The sequence below is a fragment of the Carassius gibelio genome, chromosome B21, assembly GCF_023724105.1.
Source record: "Carassius gibelio isolate Cgi1373 ecotype wild population from Czech Republic chromosome B21, carGib1.2-hapl.c, whole genome shotgun sequence".
Lineage (NCBI taxonomy): Eukaryota > Metazoa > Chordata > Actinopteri > Cypriniformes > Cyprinidae > Carassius > Carassius gibelio.
In genome coordinates, this window is record NC_068416.1 from 13,681,486 (window position 1) to 13,698,483 (window position 16,998).

Sequence of the window (16,998 nt, forward strand, 5' to 3'; positions counted from 1 at the left end):
AATTGGTTTGTCTAATTTGTACTATGTATCTATCTAAGTTGTAAATGTATAATTCGTAATTGTGTTTCAGGTCCCCCTGTAAGTCATGGAGGACAAGGCTGTCTGGTGGGCTGACACGGGTGACCCTTCCATCCCTAGCGTCTTGCTTAGGAATGAGTAATTATTGTAAATAGTTAGTGTAGTTTTAAGTAGTTAAGTCAGCTATCCTTCCCTCCAGCCTTAGCATCTTGCACCTTGGCCTGAGGCAATAACTTTAGTGTTTTGCAGAACTATACTCACCTAGGGATGAGTTGTAAATAGTTCATTTATTTTTAGTTAGTTAAGTACTGCACCATCCAATCATATTTCTAAAAATGGAGTTACCTAGAGCTTCCCAGAACTCCCTGTAAAGCCTGTCCCACAAATTCCTGGCACTGCCGACATAGAGATGCCTGCCACTCACATGGCGACAAAGCTTTTAGTTTCTCAGCCACCTCGGGCACAAAAATACTGCCAGGGCTGCTTCAGAAATCACTCGATAAAGGCCTCCATAAAAGTTCCTGACACTGCTGCTCCAGAACCTGCTGAGGTCAGAGAGAAGCAAATCAAAGGCCCTGCAGAGGTTACTTGACATGGTAACCTTTAAGAGCTGCCCTGGTCCTACAGCTTCTTGTCCAGGCCTGAAAGTTTCTGCTGCTGCAAGTCCAAAACCTGCAATGGTTTAAGAGCTCTGTGTCATAACAGCTGAAGTTGGAAAGCTTCCTGTCATGTGTGCTATGGAAGGTTCCTCCCGTGATGGTGTTGAGATTTATGCCACGGCTGCCAAGAAAACAAAAGCCATTGTTTCCTGTCATAACCCCAGCCAGAGCTAAAGCTGCTCCAGTCCCAGAGCTCCTCTCTCAACCTCCCTGGTCCCAGAGGTTCCTGCTAAAACTGTTCTGCCCTAGTGGTTCCTGTCTTGACAGCATCAAAAGATCCTCTTACAACCACCTGATAGAAATACCGATGATTTCAAGAATTATAAGGAATACTTTACAGCAGTGGTACGCAGTTGTGGACTCAAAGTACATTTTGTACATCTTTCTTAGTTCATGGAGCTCTCAGCAAATCAGATGATGAACTGAATCAGGTGTGTAGACCAGGACCAAAAAGCAAAAAACCATTAATGGTCAATCTTTACCTCAAAATAAAAGTCTGACAGGGTCGTCAGGACAATGGCATAAATATATCACATCAAATGTGGCCTCTACAAAAAAAATAAATAAACTTAAACAGGAACTTGACTCAAAACCTTACATTCCATATTTCACTTTACAAAAACTTTTTTAATCTGAAAAAGATGAACACAAAAGTGACAATTTATTTATCAATGAAGGAAGTCATGTTTAATATATGAGAGCATATATAGGAGATATTTTATATGCAGTGTGTGCACAAATGTATGTCATAAACATGATGTGTGATCTGTACACTGGCCATTAGCTAAAGGCACATTCATTCACATTCTTTTAATATTATAAAAATATTACAGCCTTCGAAACCTGTGCTACGAACTGAGTCAAATCACAGTCCGTCTTTGATGCCCAGCAGGTCTCTGGTAAATTCTTGGTCATCATTATCCACTATAGTGCTACGAACTGAAGACATCTGGGGTGAATCTGTATCTGCACAGAAGAGAAGTCTTACAGAAGGACATTTACAGTTTCATATATATTAGAATAACATAAAATGGGATGCTGTTCTCTCCATATCAGTCACACAAAAAAAAAAAAAACCTAAGGAAAGCATGTACTTACTGCTTTCTGTGTTTATTGTCCTCACAGAGACAAGAGTGATGCTCTCCTTCTCACAGTTACTGGTCAAGTCGCTGGATAAAAAATAGTTTTTATCTAAAGTTATCTTTCAACAGATCTGTTATTTAAATGTAGTACATAATATTATATATATATATATATATATATATATATATAAAAAAGTTCCATTATTACAGTAGGCTACATTGATATAATTAACTTGTACTTGCAATCTTTTTAAATGTTCATATAAATTTTTTTTATCATTGTTATTATATTATTTTATTATATTATATACAGATAAATGTATTAGTCCTCACCTGTCAGACACCACAGGATCACAGCTTTTGACACCTATAAATACCCCCCCCCCCCAACAAAACACAAAATAGAAAACAGATCAATTATATTGCACATTTATAGCCATGTGAGCTTTTAAAGGTAATTTTGGATTTTTGAAAATTACAGAATTGATGAGAAACCCACCCTCATGCTGTTTAGTATTTCTACACCGTCCCCTGAGGTTGATAGTGATCACTAAGACCACCATGACAATAATTAAGACGAGTATAAGACTCATCACACCTGTAATTGCAGACAGGAAATATTTTAGCACTAGAAAGGATGTGAATCATGAGATTATATCGGTATAAAACCTACTAAAGGCGAGCAAAGTGAGGCCGCTGTCTGGTGCCTGTGAAGGGGATGCCGTCTCCTCTGACACGCTGATGCTTGAATTAGAAGTCGTTGAAGTCTTTGGAGGCAGAGTAACAACCACTGCACACGGAGCAAACACGTGAAATAATGTTTTAATGTAGTCTTAAATGATAGATGCTTGAATGTACTGCACAGCACGACCAGTTCTTCAACATACTGCTCAAAATGATCTTCAAATGCCATTTCTTTCATACATTTGAGATATACAAATATACAAACTCATCTACATCTTGGATGGCCTGAGGGTGAGTACATTTCAGCTTTTTTTTAACATACCCGATTCCAAAAAAGCTGCGACACTGTACAAATTGTGAGTAAAAAAGGAATGTAATAATTTACAGTCTCATAGATAACATATCAAATGAGATTTAAAGTCAGATATTTTGAAATGTCAAGCCAAATATTTGGTGCATCATAAAGAGGAAGATGTGACAAAGAAGGCCTAAGACAGTTGAGCAACTAGAAGCCTGTATTAGACAAGAACGGGACAACATTGCTATTCCTTAACTTGAGCAACTTGTCTCCTCAGTCCCCAGACGTTTGCAGACTGTTATAAAAAGAAGAGGGGATGCCACACAGTGGTAAACATGGCCTTGTCCCAACTTTTTTTGAGATGTGTTGATGCCATGAAATGTAATATCAACTTATTTTTCCCTTAAAATGATCAATTTTCTCATCAACATTTGATATGTCATTTATGTTGTGTTCTGAATAAATCATTAAATATTGAATATATTGAAATTTGAAACCTCCACATCATTGCATTCTGTTTTTATTCACAATTTGTACAGTGTCCCAACTTTTTGGAATTGGGTTTGTATTAGCAGTTAATAATTATTACCTGATGTGTTGTTATGTGAAGAGAGGCCGGATCCATCAGTACTGCCTGAACAAACAGAGGTACAGGTTACATTTCTGTCTCCAACTTCCACTGATTGTGATCCCCAAAACTCAACTATGAGCCAGGACATTCTTTAATTTAATTATATCTTTTTACCCATTTACATCTATAAGGATGCCTGTTCATCTTTTAGCAAATACGAGTTTTGGCGTGGGGGGGAAGAAGAAGGAGGTAAAACCTGTTATTTTGGCCACTGGAGATGAGGTGGAATTTAGATTTGCATCAGCGTAGGATCTTAGTGTGGTCAGTGTGGAGCTGCTGATGATGGACTGCCCTTTAATACACAATTTTATCATTTTAATCACATTCACTTCCTCTTATATATTCTTCCACTGTGTATATTGAATAGTTAACCCAAAAATAATAATTTACTCACCCTTTTGTATCAGAATAGATTTGGAGAAATGTAGCATTGCATTAACTTACTCGCGAATCGATCCTCTGAAGTGGATGGGTGCCGTCAGAATGAGAGTTCAAACAGCTGATAAAAACATCACAATAATTGACAAGACTCCAGTCCATCACTTAATGTTTAGTGAAAATCTGCGTGTTTATAAGAAACAAATCCATCATTAAGGTACTTTAATCAGAATCAGAATCAGAAAGAGCTTTATTGCCAAGTATGCTTGTGCATACAAGGAATTTGTTTTAGTGACATAGGCTTCCAGTACACAGAGACAACAACACAGAGAAAAAAATAAATAAATAAATAAAATTGTATAATAAATGAATATGTGTATAAACAATTGTGCTATAAATGATAATGGAATACAATTGAATAAGATGCAGGGATGTACTAGGGGTAACAAATAAATTCAAAGATGCAAAAGTTCAAAGATGGGGTAACTTGGATGTGAGGGATCCAGAGTGATTATTGGATGTGAGGGATCCACAGTTATTGAAGTACACAGTACAGACTCAATGACGACTGAGTAGAACTGTTTCAGTGGCTCCTGTGGCAGATTAAACTTCCTCAGCTGGCGAAGGAAGTACAACCTTTGTTGGGCCTTTTTCACAATGGAGTCAATGTGATTGTCCCACTTCAGCTCCTGAGAGATGGTGGTTCCCAGGAATCTGAATGACTCCACTGCAGTCACAGTGCTGTTCATGATGGTGTGTGGGGAAAGTGCAGGGGGGTTTCTCCTAAAGTCCACAATCATCTCTACTGTTTTGAGCGTGTTCAGCTCCAGGTTGACTGCACCAGACAGCCAGCTGCTCAACCTCTTGTCTATAAGCAGACTCATCACCGTCCTGGATGAGTCAGGTGATGAGTCTGCCATCTCTTCTGGCCAAAATGGCAGTCTGTAATCCATAATAATGCACCCTCCAATGAAAAAGAATGCCCCGTGTTTTCCTCTCACAAAAATATCCACCGACATGTTTGTTAAACACTGTTTTAACTTGTAAATTGTGCTAGATGGGCATATTTCTCTCCTGATTGTTCACTGGAGAAAGCAATGATATGGAATTTTTATTATTTTTATTTTATTAAGCTTTTCACTTATTATAGCTTTCGGTTATATTTATGTTTTTATCAGCTGTTTGGTATCACATTCTGACGGCACCCATTCACTGCAGAGGATCCACCGGTGAGCAAGTGATGCAATCCTCTTTTTTTTGTTATTTGGTCCAATGAAGAAACAAAATCATCTACATCTTGGATTGCATGAGAATGAGTACATTTCAGCATTTATTTCATATTTTTTATTTTGGGTGAACTATTCTACCAGTGGGTAGAAATAAGTACTACCTGATGTGGTGTGCGAAGTAAGGCTGAATCCATTAGTACTGCCTGAGCAAACAGAGGTCACATTATTGTATGTTTACTACACTGTATATTAATATCAACTGAAGTTGTATTTGTGCCTTACCTGTGTGGCTAGAAGACACAGGAGCTGTGGTTGTGCTCACAGTTTCTGAGGTGTGACTGGTCATGCCATTCTTATATTGAGATGACAAATTGTAAGGCCCAGTTTGGGCTTCAAAAATAAAAAGATGGATACATTTACCTTAAGTTCATTTTTTTTCACGCATTAAATATATATCGATAAATAAACACTATGCTTAAGAAAGAATTAAATTTTTTGGTTAAAGTCTAATTAATGGAAAATAAAGTTACAGATACATTTAAGAAAACGTTGTTGGACATTTACTTATTAATATCATTTTAACAATGGTAAAGTGACAGTTACCAGTTGTTTGAAATATGTTCAAATCAGCTAAAATGTAGGAAATTCTTGTTTAGATATGAGAATTGTACACAATATAATATAAAATACTCACCTGCGCTTGAAACACCAGACAATGGAGACATAGACATTGTGTTTGGAGGTACTGTAGTTGGTATGTTTTGGCCATTTTCTGTGCAAATCGCTTCGAGAACATACATTTCATGAAAAGATATACTGAATATATAAAATAGCCACAGAATGTTTAGCACTAAAAGCAGACTTTTGGGGGGCAGCATACATAGTCAGTGACTACTGCAGTTTAAGCCAGAAAAACATTTTAAACTTTGATCACCCCTTATACTGTTTTTCTTTTTACCATATATTATAAAATATAAAAATGGCTTCTGATTGACTTACCTGGTGAAATTATGGATGAAGATACAAACAGGGGAATGAGAATAAAAAATAGCTGCTCCATATTTCAATCCAAATGGGTTTTACTCTTCACTATCCACCTACAACGGACAGGTCGTATGTATCCCAGATATCAGGAAATAATTACAGTTCTTATGTAAGTGTAAAAAATGAAAAACAAAGCCTAAAAACGATGGAAATGTTCTTGAGCTAGTGAATTTGGTTGAGGCATCAACCAGTGTGACCAAATCTGTTTCCTGTTGGATATAATAGTAACGCACGAGGGAGTGCACATAGTATTACAAAGCCCTGCTGAGAAGCGTGTGTTTGGGTGTGTGTCAGTGGGTGCAGAGCTCTGGTTTGAGGGAGAAGGGGCTGAGCTTCCTGTGGAAGAATAGCAGGAAACAGGTGGGATGCCCTCATGGAAAAAAGCCCTCAATGACTGTGCCTGTGAAACTAAGTTCCTAATAAAAACCTTATTCAAACTGGGGTCTTTGGATTTCTTCATGTTAATGTTACAATAAAAATTGCATTTTCATTGTTGTTGCTGTTGAATAATCAGTTTACTGTTCTTAAAAGAGAAAAATAATTTTGCAAGCACATTTTCAGTCCAGCATCGAAAGGGGAGAGACATTATTAGTTCATGCATATTTTATTCAAGAGTAAAAAAGTGATTTGTCCCATAGGGCATGCTTACAATATGTGTTTTCATTTAGGAAGTCAAATGCGAAAACTCAGTTCCAGAGAAAATTACAAGAAAAATAGTCACAAATCCATAAAATTCCTTCTTTGAAATAAACCACGTCTGGACTAAACAAGGAGCAGAAAACAGTGGAACTGAAAGAACCGTAAGCTTAATTGTAAGACTAATAAGATAATCAAGAATCATAATGATAATATAGTTTTCCTCTTCAAAGTGAGACACTGAATTTTCCTCGTGTCCAATTAGTTTACATTTGAATAAACCATGCGATCATGCTTTGGCAGCCTGAATGTTGTTTTTCACTGAGTAATATGTTCATTCACACTACTGAACAACTTCTGTACACCAACTGAATAGAGAGAACGAAACGGAAAGAAAGAACGAAAGATGACGAAAAAACACCTCGGAAAGAGCGTCAGTGCCTGTACAGCGAAACTATACAAAAATAAAATCAACCATAATAAAATGATATCAATGAACAGAAAGAAAAAAAGAAGAAAATAAATTAAATAAAAGATTACAAAATCATATCTATTTATAGAGATATAAAAACAAATATAATTTGAAGGGAAATAATTCAAGTCTACTATATTGAAACACATCACAATTATAATTTCACATATCAATAAGGAACTTAATTGCATGCACTGATGCGTTCAGTACCATAGATGCTGTTACAAATCATTGTCCTCGACCGTTAATAATCATATATTTAAATATATTTATATATATTTATTTGACTTGCGAAATGTACTATGTGCATTCTCTCTCTTGAGATACAGGCAAGTGATAAACAATCAGGAAGGTGGCGCCAAAGTTGAGCTCCATCTGCGGTTTTCCTTCGTCCGAACGGTTGCTTTGATCGAGAGTCTACGGCGGACAAGCATCACCGCTCTTTTCCTCTACTGCTTCATGGTATCTTACCAAAAACCAAATCAAGAAATAAAAACCCCCAGGTAAGATTGCATCGTAAGTAATAAAATGTACAGGATTCGTCGTTAATTGTCCTTTCTTACAAACATTTTTCCTTTTTTTGTCATTTGAAATTTGTATATTTATTAATACTAGTAGCAAAACATCGTCAACAGTGAGATCATTTCATTATGAGATGGGATCATGAAGAAAAACTCGCAATAAAAAGAGGAAAAAAGTGTGTATATGTCTCTGGTACGGGCTCTTGTCACCCGCACAGACGAACTGGATGGATCAGGCTTAAGAGAGAGTTCCTAAACCCCGCCCACTTGGCATGGGGGCAGAGCTGGAAAGGAACTGAGACCGACCCACTTTCTGATAAAGACACTTTCAGCCCTTCACAAGCAAATCAACCCCCCACCCCATTCGACACTCCCCAAAAAGGCAGAAACTTGCCGTCGGCATGAAAATTGCAAGCGGCAAACTGACAGCAAGAAAACAGTCTGCCTCTTTTCAGTGAAACATTAAAGATAGTTTGGTTCTCTAATTGGACATTGGAGCAGGGAGGCATGTGTAGGTGATGTCATTAGGTGTTTGTTGGAAGCAGGAGGCCTTAAATCACGGGTTTGGCATTGTCCTGCCATGCGTCATGGACTCAGGTGCAGGTAAGAGGGCAGCTGTTTCATCACTGGATGTTACTGTTGTCTTCGGTGCCGTTGGTCTCGGACATGTTCATCTTGCCCATGGAGTGGCCCACGTGGTTGACTCCATCCTTGCGGGGTGGCATGCGCTCGTTGATGCGGTCCAGACCTTTAGCCTCTTCGAAGCTGTTGATCTTGTGCTGTGGAGAGAAGCCACGGATGGCTGCGGAGAGATGGGAAAAGCCCACAATGAACAACTAGACTATTAGTTCTCATCATCTTATTGTACCTACATTTGTTGCAAATAATGCCATGAGGCCTGTAATTTCTCTTTCCTAGATTAACTAGAATCTAAACTTATAACGCATAATATCTGCAGACATGTCTATGTATCTATGTATCTATCTATCCATTCATCCATCCATCCATCCATCTATCTATCTATCTATATTATTGCTGTCAAATGATAAATCGTTATTAATCGCATCCAAAAAAAAGTTTACATATTTTGTTTGCATAATATATGTGTGTGTACTGTGTATATTTATTATGTATATAAATACTAGGAATGTGACGAGATCAGTGGAGCGTAAGAAGCACATTTTGTCGCTGTCCATGTTAATGAATTATTCATGCTTCAGCTGATCCAGAAAGAGCAAAACAAACAGTTTTTTGAACCACACATCATTATTTCTGTGTTACAGACATTTAGATAAAATAAGTAGCCTACTGAAAGTGTAGGCTATAGTTTGAGTATAAACACTTATTCTCTACAGTAGCGATAAAAACGAAAGTACCTTAACATGTATGTATTGTAATGCTTTTCCTCCTCCAACATGAGGTGACAACAACTGCCCGTTTAAAAAAGGATTTTTCATTGAATCGTTCATTCAGAGGATTCTAATTGAAAAAACAGGTCTTTATGAATTGACACATTGAATCCTTCATTTAATTATAATTGTTTTTTTGTTTAAGCAATGAACATTTTGTCAGAACCACTAGTAAATTATGCTATTTTGATTAGTTTTCAAATTTTTTTCTTTAGAATCATGATCTACAATATAAATACATGTTAGATAAAAAAATGTTAGCCTGAATGCACTGTAAGTCTCTTTGGATAAAAGCGTCTACTAAATGCATAAATTCAATTTATAATTTAATTTCAATATATATATATATATATATATATATATATATATATATATATATATATATATATATATATATATATATATATATATATATAAAATGTAAACATGATTCCCAATTCATCCAGAATCATGTAGTTCTAGTTTACATGTTGTTTATTGCTGCATTTAATTAAGTAAAAAATTCATAAAGTTGATTTCAAAATGCACCTACATTTTTTGCATTTCATGTTTTTCAGTTGAATAAATATATTTCATCATTGGGTATTTCTTAAAAAAAGTCTAAAAATTTTGTCTTGTCTCAGTCTCGTATCTCACACCCCTAATAAATACATATGCATGTATATATTTAAGAGACATCTGTTATGTTTATATTTTATATATATATATATATATATATATATATATATATATATATATATATATATATATATATATATATATATATATATACGTTAAAAGTTTGGGGTCAGTAGGATTTTTTCATTATTAAAAAAACTAACAAAAAAACTATTAAAATAATAATTTTATTACGCTTGTAAAAGAGTTCCCACAAAAATTATTAAGCCACACAAAGTATTTTGAACATTTACAAGAAATGTAATAAGAAATGTTTCTTGAGTACAAAATCAGCATATTGGAATGATTTCTGAAAGATCATGTGATGCCGAAGACTGAAGTAATGATTGCAGAAAATAAAGCTTCACATCACTGCCATCACAGGAATAAATGTATGTACGGAGCCCGCACATGACATGCAGGAAAAAATATTAAGCTAAATTGTGTGCACAATTTACTAATTCATTCCCTCAATGTACTAAAACTTGCACACGATTACTATTGCGTTCCCTCGATTTAACATTTCGTTCACTCGATTTATAAATTGTGCGCACGATTTACTATTACGTTGCCTAGATTTACTATTGCGTTCCCTCGATTTACTATAGTGTTCCCTCGATTTACTATTTAGTTGACTCGATTAATAAATTGTGCGCATGATTTACTATTGCGTTGCCTCGATTTACCATTTCATTGACTCAATTTACTTTTTCATTCACTCGATTTATAAACTGCGTGCACGATTTACTATTGCGTTGCCTCGATTTACTATTCACTCGTTTATAAATTGTGCGCACAATTTACTATTGCGTTGCCTCGATTTACTATTGCGTTCTCTCGATTTACTATTGTGTTCCCCTCGATTTATAAATTGTGCGCATGATTTACTATTGTGTTCCCTCGATTAACTATTTCGTTCACTCGATTTATAAATTGTGTGCATGATTTACCTTTGTATTGCCTCGATTTACTATTATATTCCCTCGATTAACTTTTGCGTTCCCTTGATTCACTATTTTGTTCACTCCATTTATAAATTGTGCACAGGATTTACAAATTCGTTCCCTCGATTTACAATAGTAAATAGTAAATCGAGGGAACGCAATAGTAATTGTGTGCACGTTTTAGTACACTGAGGGAACGAATTAGTAAATCGTGCGCACAATTTATTTCTTTTTTCTTGCATGTCATGTGTGGGGCTCTGTATAAATTCCATTTTGAAATATATCTATTTAGAAAACAGCTATTTTACATTTTTATTATATTTTTCAATATTACAGTTTTATCATATTTTTGATCAAATAAATGCATTCTTGGTGAGCGTAAGAGACTTTAAAAAACATTTTAAAAATCTTACAGACCCAAACTTTTGAACAGTACTACAGTATATAGCTCTATTATTTAGGGATGACTTTTATGGTATTTATGGAATAAAATAAAATGTACATTTATTAAATAATAAAAATTCTAACTTATAAATGACTTATGGAAAATAGTCATTTACAAAATCTGATTTAAAAAGTTAAGTGTAACAATAAAATAACACATTAATAAATTATTTTAAATAGACAAATAAACATAAGTTAAAAGTACTATTTAGTATAGATTTTAATCCAATTACTAATATTTTTAACAATAATATTATATTTATACATAGTAAATTTTACTATATAAAATATAGTAAATAATTTATTTACAAACACTTCAATAAAATGATACTTTAAGAGCTCATTACTAAACACAACTTCTAGTCACAAGTCATTGGTCAGTTCCACTTACTAATCCATTTGCCAACTGCTTATATATATATATATTCATTTTAATCCAATTGGAAAATGCCAATGAACCTTAAACTTAATTTTACACACCACACTAGCCTTTTAGAGGTTCCTCTGAAATGAGGAACCTCTAACCTCAGAGAAATATCAAGATAACAAGTCATATTTATATAGAGGAAGTAGAAACCATTGTCCAAACCCCATGTCCATCCATGTGTGTATCACTGAGGTGAGCTGGTCTCAGAAAGCGAGAGGTTGTAGAAGAGGAACACACTCTGGTTGGCTGAGAGTTCCTGATTGGGGTTAATCACATGCTATGCCCACACTAGAACCATGAGGGCCAGAGGAAAAGCAGCGCCCGCCAGAACATATCCAAAAATCATGCCTCCAGTTTAGATGATACCTCAAACCATCATGCAAGTAATAAAAGTCATGTTCCCTTAATGTCACCACTCCAAAAGGGCACGGCAAATATCTGATAAAATTACAGTTGCTGAAAAAATATATATATATATTTTTTTTTTTTTCGTACAAATAGCATCTTGTGATACCTTAATAACACAATGGCTGTGTCTACAACCTAATAAACACTGCAGCAGGGATCGAGGCAAATCTAAATATGAGGATACTAAAATGCCTTAATCTGGTTGTAAATTTGTATATATTGTTGTAATTAGAAACATGAAATTATTAATGTACATATACACTACCATCCACACATTTGGAGTCTGTAAGATGTTTTAATGTTTTAGAAAGAATTACGCTCATTCTAATATGATGATTTGGTGCTTAGGAAACATTTCTTATGATTATCAGTGTTGAAAACTGTTTTCGTGGAAACTGTGACATTTGTTTTTTCAGGATTTTTAAAGCATGATTTAATAGAAATATTTTGTATCATTATAAATGTTTTTACTGCCAATTCAGTGAATCGTTGCTGAATAAAAGTATTAATAAATAAAAAATATATCACTGATCCCAAACCTTTGAATAGTAGTGTAAAATTACACATTTCAATTTATATTCAAGGACAAATCAGAAATGTTGAGCCCTGCATTGATTGTATGCTTGGTTATCTCTAAAGCTACTTGAATTTGGTTATTTGATCATTTGGTGCCTAAAATCCACATGTGCTGTCTGTTTAGTCAGTGACTGACCAGATAATAAGACAGGTACCCTGTGTTTCGGACACAGCCACAGTGTTAACTAGTAGTAAATCCAGACTATGACGGATTACTTGAAAACTATTTGACACCAAACTGTTCCCAGAGATGTGCAGTGCCCCTTCGTAGTGATCGGTGGCTTCCTGGTGTTGTTACTCTTCTCTAATGTAATGTGTTGGTTGGTTAGAGCAGTCAACTTCAGAATGTGGAGACCCTGGCTGAAAATCCAACATACGACGATAGATGTGTTTTAAAATGTGGTCCCATGTTGAAAAAGAAAACAAACCAGATACCAAACCATCTACCATTCCAAAACTCATCTACCGTCATATGTTGGATTATGCCCAGATACATGTCCTGGATTTACCTTCTCCGTCTTCATCCGTCTCGATGGCTTCAATGGCTTCGACGGTTGCTGGAGGGAGAGGAGGGGAGTGTGTTACACCTGAACAAGCCATGCAACAGCAGTAATGCACAGGCAGCAGTTGTGCACAAGCAGCGGCGGGGCACTGGGACGCATGCACGCCAACCAGACTATGGACCACAGACTCAGACAATCCCCTCAACCATTCGCACTTTGCAAGAGACTTCTCCTGCTTTCCACGCTTCCTGTGCTCTAGACACCCTATGAGCCTCTCAGAAACTCATTCTCACCCCAGTTTACCATTGACAGGTAAACCGACCCACTAATGTGTCCATGCTTTGGGGGAACTAAAAGAGCAGCACCCCAAAGCTTGGAGTTGTCAGAGGATACAGAAAGAGACAGATGGAGAGACAGGTGGAAGGGACAGGGACAGACATAACAGAGACAGAAGAGGAGGAAATAAAAAGAAGCAAGAGAGAGCAGGAGGAGGAGGAGGAGGAGGAGGAGGAAGAGACAGAGGGAGACAAGAACCAAGAGAGGAACATGGCCAGTACTGGATCGTGTGCTCACCACTCTGTAGAGTCTGTTTGCCTCCAGCAAGCACCCCACTGGGGAGCATCCCGGTAGGAGTCAGACCCTTCAGGGTCAACACATTCTCACTCTCCTCTCTGCAAAGACAGCATAGGACCATCAGAAATAATAAAATACACATTACTGATATTCCACTACCATTCAAAAGTTTGCAGTCTGTACATTTTTTGGGATATTTTTGAAATAAGTCTCTTATGCTTACCAATGCAGCATTTATTTGATAAAAAATATAGTAAAATTGTAATATTGTGGAATATTATTACAATTTAAATAACTTTTGTTTTATGTAATTTACTGCTGCAATGCAAAACTGAATTTTAGCACCATTACACCAGTCTTTAGTGTCACATGATCCTTTAGAAATCAATCTAATATGTTAATTTCAACAATATATAATTGTTGGAAACAGTTGTGGAAATCATTTTTTCATGGTTCTTCAATGAACAGAAGGTTCAAAAGAACAGCATTTATTTGAAATAAAATCTTCATTAAATGTTGAATGAATTCATTTCTTTAAAAAATCTTAATGACTCCAAACTCTTGCATGGTAGTAAACTATTGAAAATGTCTTGAGTTATACAAACTTTATATTTAGTGATTTTTATTTATTTTTTCTCGAACTGGGGTCTGTTGAAATTTTTGAAGGAGAAAAAGGTTATATTTACAGAAATTTAAATTTTTAGAGATTCATTCTGCATTCCAAAGGCTGGACAAAATACACAAACAGTCATTTTTGTTTAATCCTTAACAGCCACTTTTTTTTAACAGTAAATAAAAAAGAAAGAAAAAAATATATAAATACACTTGCTCATATTTGGCTTTAATACATTGGCAATTTAAAGGCATAGTTCCCCAAAAATGTCATTAATGTCATTTGTTCACCCAAATTCTGTCATTAATTAATCACCCTCATGTTGTTTCAGTCCCGTAAGAGCTTTGTTTATCTTCAGAAAACACATATTTGATGAAATCCAAGAGCTTTCTGATTGTGCATAGACAGCAACGGAACTGATGCGTTCAAGGCCCAGAAAGGTAGTAAGAACATATGACATCAGCGGTTCAACCATCATTTTACACAAGAATACTTTTTGTGTACAAAGAAAACAAAATTAACAACTTTATTCAACAATTTCTCCTTCTCCGTGTCTTCAATGAATGTTCACGAGAGTACTCTTGTGAATAAAAGCATAAAAACATCTACCCTTATATTTAAGGGTCTCTCAAAGATACTCTCCTTGCAAGTTTGTGTTACAATCACAGATCTCCATTAAGAGCCCAGCATTCCATGCAATTTCTTTTGAAATATTTGTTAAAAAAAAACTTTTGTACCTTTAAAATGCATCCAAGTTTTGTGATGCATTGAATATCAGCCATATCTTGCTTTTAAGAAGCCTCTCCTCAATATATCTCATAAGCAAAAGTGGTCTCATGGGCATGTGATCCAGCTGACCGCAAACTGAATGACTCAGCTGGAGGAAGCCCCATTTGTACCTGAGCACGGAGAACATCTTGGCCATCTTCCCAATGGCACGGATCTTGTTCCTAATCACCTCTTTTCGAGCAGCTGCTGCATTGGCTGTGGGCGGAAAGAAAAAAATCAAGCAGTCTCAGTATCACCAGAGGCTAAAAACCCCCAGAAACTTTTGTGTATTGTGTTGGCGGCAGTTCTAGGAGTAACTAACCTAAAGAAGCGACACTACTAACTATTTTTTTAAAGTTTTTTTTTCTCCCAAGTACAAGCTACTTTTTTACTCACATTGTAACTCTGTACAGTATAAAGTTTAGTGTGAATTAGATTAATTCAGATAAAACCCTCATTGTTTTTGAGTCAGAGAAATGCTGCTTCTGTTAAACTAAACAACATTTGTAAATAATAATTACAGCTTGTCGTTGTAGTTTACTTTTCCTTAAATTATAAGTAGCTTGTAGCTTGAAAAACTTTGGTCTTAAACTAGTCTCCCCAGTACTGGTACTGGTTACATTAGCAGCTACCAAAGTCAAGTACTAAGACTAAACTTAAGGGCTATTACAAGCACAGTATCACAAGAGTGCTATGTAACAGGAAATATACTAAAAGAACTGTGAGTCATAATTCAGGATGTACCTGACGTCAAAGAAAAGGCCCTTTCTGTTGAGAAATCATAATCATGTTTCATGCTGGGGAAGTCCTGAAGATGAATTATATTTATCTTCTACATGCAATATAAAGGAAACTTTGGAGTAAACGAGTGAAGATGTCTCACCGTCAAAGATCTCGTCTCCATCATTCATCAGCTCATCATCAGAACAGATGCTCAACACATTTACCAGCATCTCCGTGACTGCGGACAAAACAACAACAACACTCAATCACAACATATCAAAACAACATTCAGTTGAAAGTATTGGACATTAGCAAAAGCTTTTTTCTCATTTCTGTTTTATCTTAGGGACATAATATTGAAGTTCAACTTGAATTCAAGTTTTGTTGTTAATTACTCACCCTCATGCCATTCCAAACCCTAAATACCTTTTTCATCTTTGGACCAGAAATTAAGATATTTTTGATGAAATCCGAGAGCTTTCTGACTCTACAAGTGTCTTATGGGTTTGGAATGACATGAGGGATCATTTTTGGGTGAACTATCTCTTTAAAATGATAAAATGTGACACTATTTGAAATAAATTGTTCTAATCATCAAAGAAAATATGTACAAACATTAACATGTATATATATATTAATTCATATAGTCATATTGATCTAGTCTAGCTGCTCGTGTGATATCACTTATCATGTCTTATAAATTTTAGACAAAAAGTCATACAGAGGCATTTTTTGTCCCAATATCTAGATTTTTAGGCAGCGTTTTAATGTAACGAAGTAAAAATAAAGTATTCTTATATCACCGAATCATACACAGAGTGAATGCACATTGATTTATTAGTCTATTAAACTCAATATTCCAGGCATTCTAAATTGTAGACGGCAATAATTTTTCTGTATGGTTTTTATATTTATATAACTGAACGTAGGCCTAGTTAACTTAATCTATATCACACAAAGAGTACCATTTTTCTGCAGATGCATAATGACATTTAATAATAATTTTATACAAGTTCAGTAAAGCGATGATAAGTGACTTACATTTTAGACATAATATTGCTTGATTTTGTTCAACTTTGCCAACGAAAGTAGTTCCAAACAAAGATCACATCACTGTTTTGAGTCTCTGAGCAATGGACGGTGTTTACTTATCGAAATACAAATACAAAATGAAAGAAATAGTTAAAACTGAACACAGTCTTGCTACTCAGGCTGTGTATGAACATTAATATATATATATTTATTTGCTTCTTTTCCATTTTGCATTTACTTGTACTTTTACTTTCAATACTTAAGTACTT

General features: G+C 35.4%; 2 protein-coding genes across 3 annotated transcripts in view; both read right to left on the reverse strand.

The window, feature by feature from the left end:
* Nucleotides 1-1,272: 1,272 nt before the first annotated feature.
* On the reverse strand, nt 1,273-6,311 carry ecscr (endothelial cell surface expressed chemotaxis and apoptosis regulator). The gene is made up of 11 exons (XM_052588849.1): nt 5,979-6,311; nt 5,674-5,763; nt 5,262-5,369; nt 5,141-5,182; nt 3,569-3,664; nt 3,331-3,375; nt 2,433-2,549; nt 2,259-2,357; nt 2,093-2,126; nt 1,776-1,846; nt 1,273-1,643 (listed from the first exon to the last, which is right to left on the reverse strand). Exons 1-11 carry the CDS (start codon nt 6,037-6,039, stop codon nt 1,543-1,545), a joined length of 864 nt encoding a protein of 287 aa, XP_052444809.1. The 5' UTR covers nt 6,040-6,311; the 3' UTR covers nt 1,273-1,542.
* Nucleotides 6,312-6,608: 297 nt separating this feature from the next.
* LOC127986572 (protein phosphatase 3 catalytic subunit alpha) overlaps nt 6,609-16,998 on the reverse strand; it is a 63,956-nt gene continuing 53,566 nt past the window's right edge. Inside the window, exons 10-14 of one of the 2 annotated variants that reach the window (XM_052588850.1) lie at nt 15,858-15,935; nt 15,106-15,190; nt 13,594-13,691; nt 13,027-13,074; nt 6,609-8,454 (exon numbers count right to left, since the gene is read on the reverse strand). In XM_052588850.1, the coding sequence (XP_052444810.1) occupies nt 8,276-8,454; nt 13,027-13,074; nt 13,594-13,691; nt 15,106-15,190; nt 15,858-15,935 (488 nt within the window). In that variant the 3' untranslated portion in view covers nt 6,609-8,275. The remainder of the gene's footprint in view (nt 8,455-13,026; nt 13,075-13,593; nt 13,692-15,105; nt 15,191-15,857; nt 15,936-16,998) is intronic. The other variant, XM_052588851.1, reaches the window with a different exon arrangement.

Coding starts and splice junctions, on each gene's coding strand:
- ecscr (XM_052588849.1), bottom strand. CDS start 6,039: ATGGAGCAGCTATTTTTTATTCTCATTCCCCTGTTTGTATCTTCATCC. Junction 1,847..2,092: donor GATCCTGTGGTGTCTGACAG/GTGAGGACTAAT, acceptor TTTTTTATCCAG/CGACTTGACCAGTAACTGTG. Junction 1,644..1,775: donor GACAATAAACACAGAAAGCA/GTAAGTACATGC, acceptor TCTTCTGTGCAG/ATACAGATTCACCCCAGATG.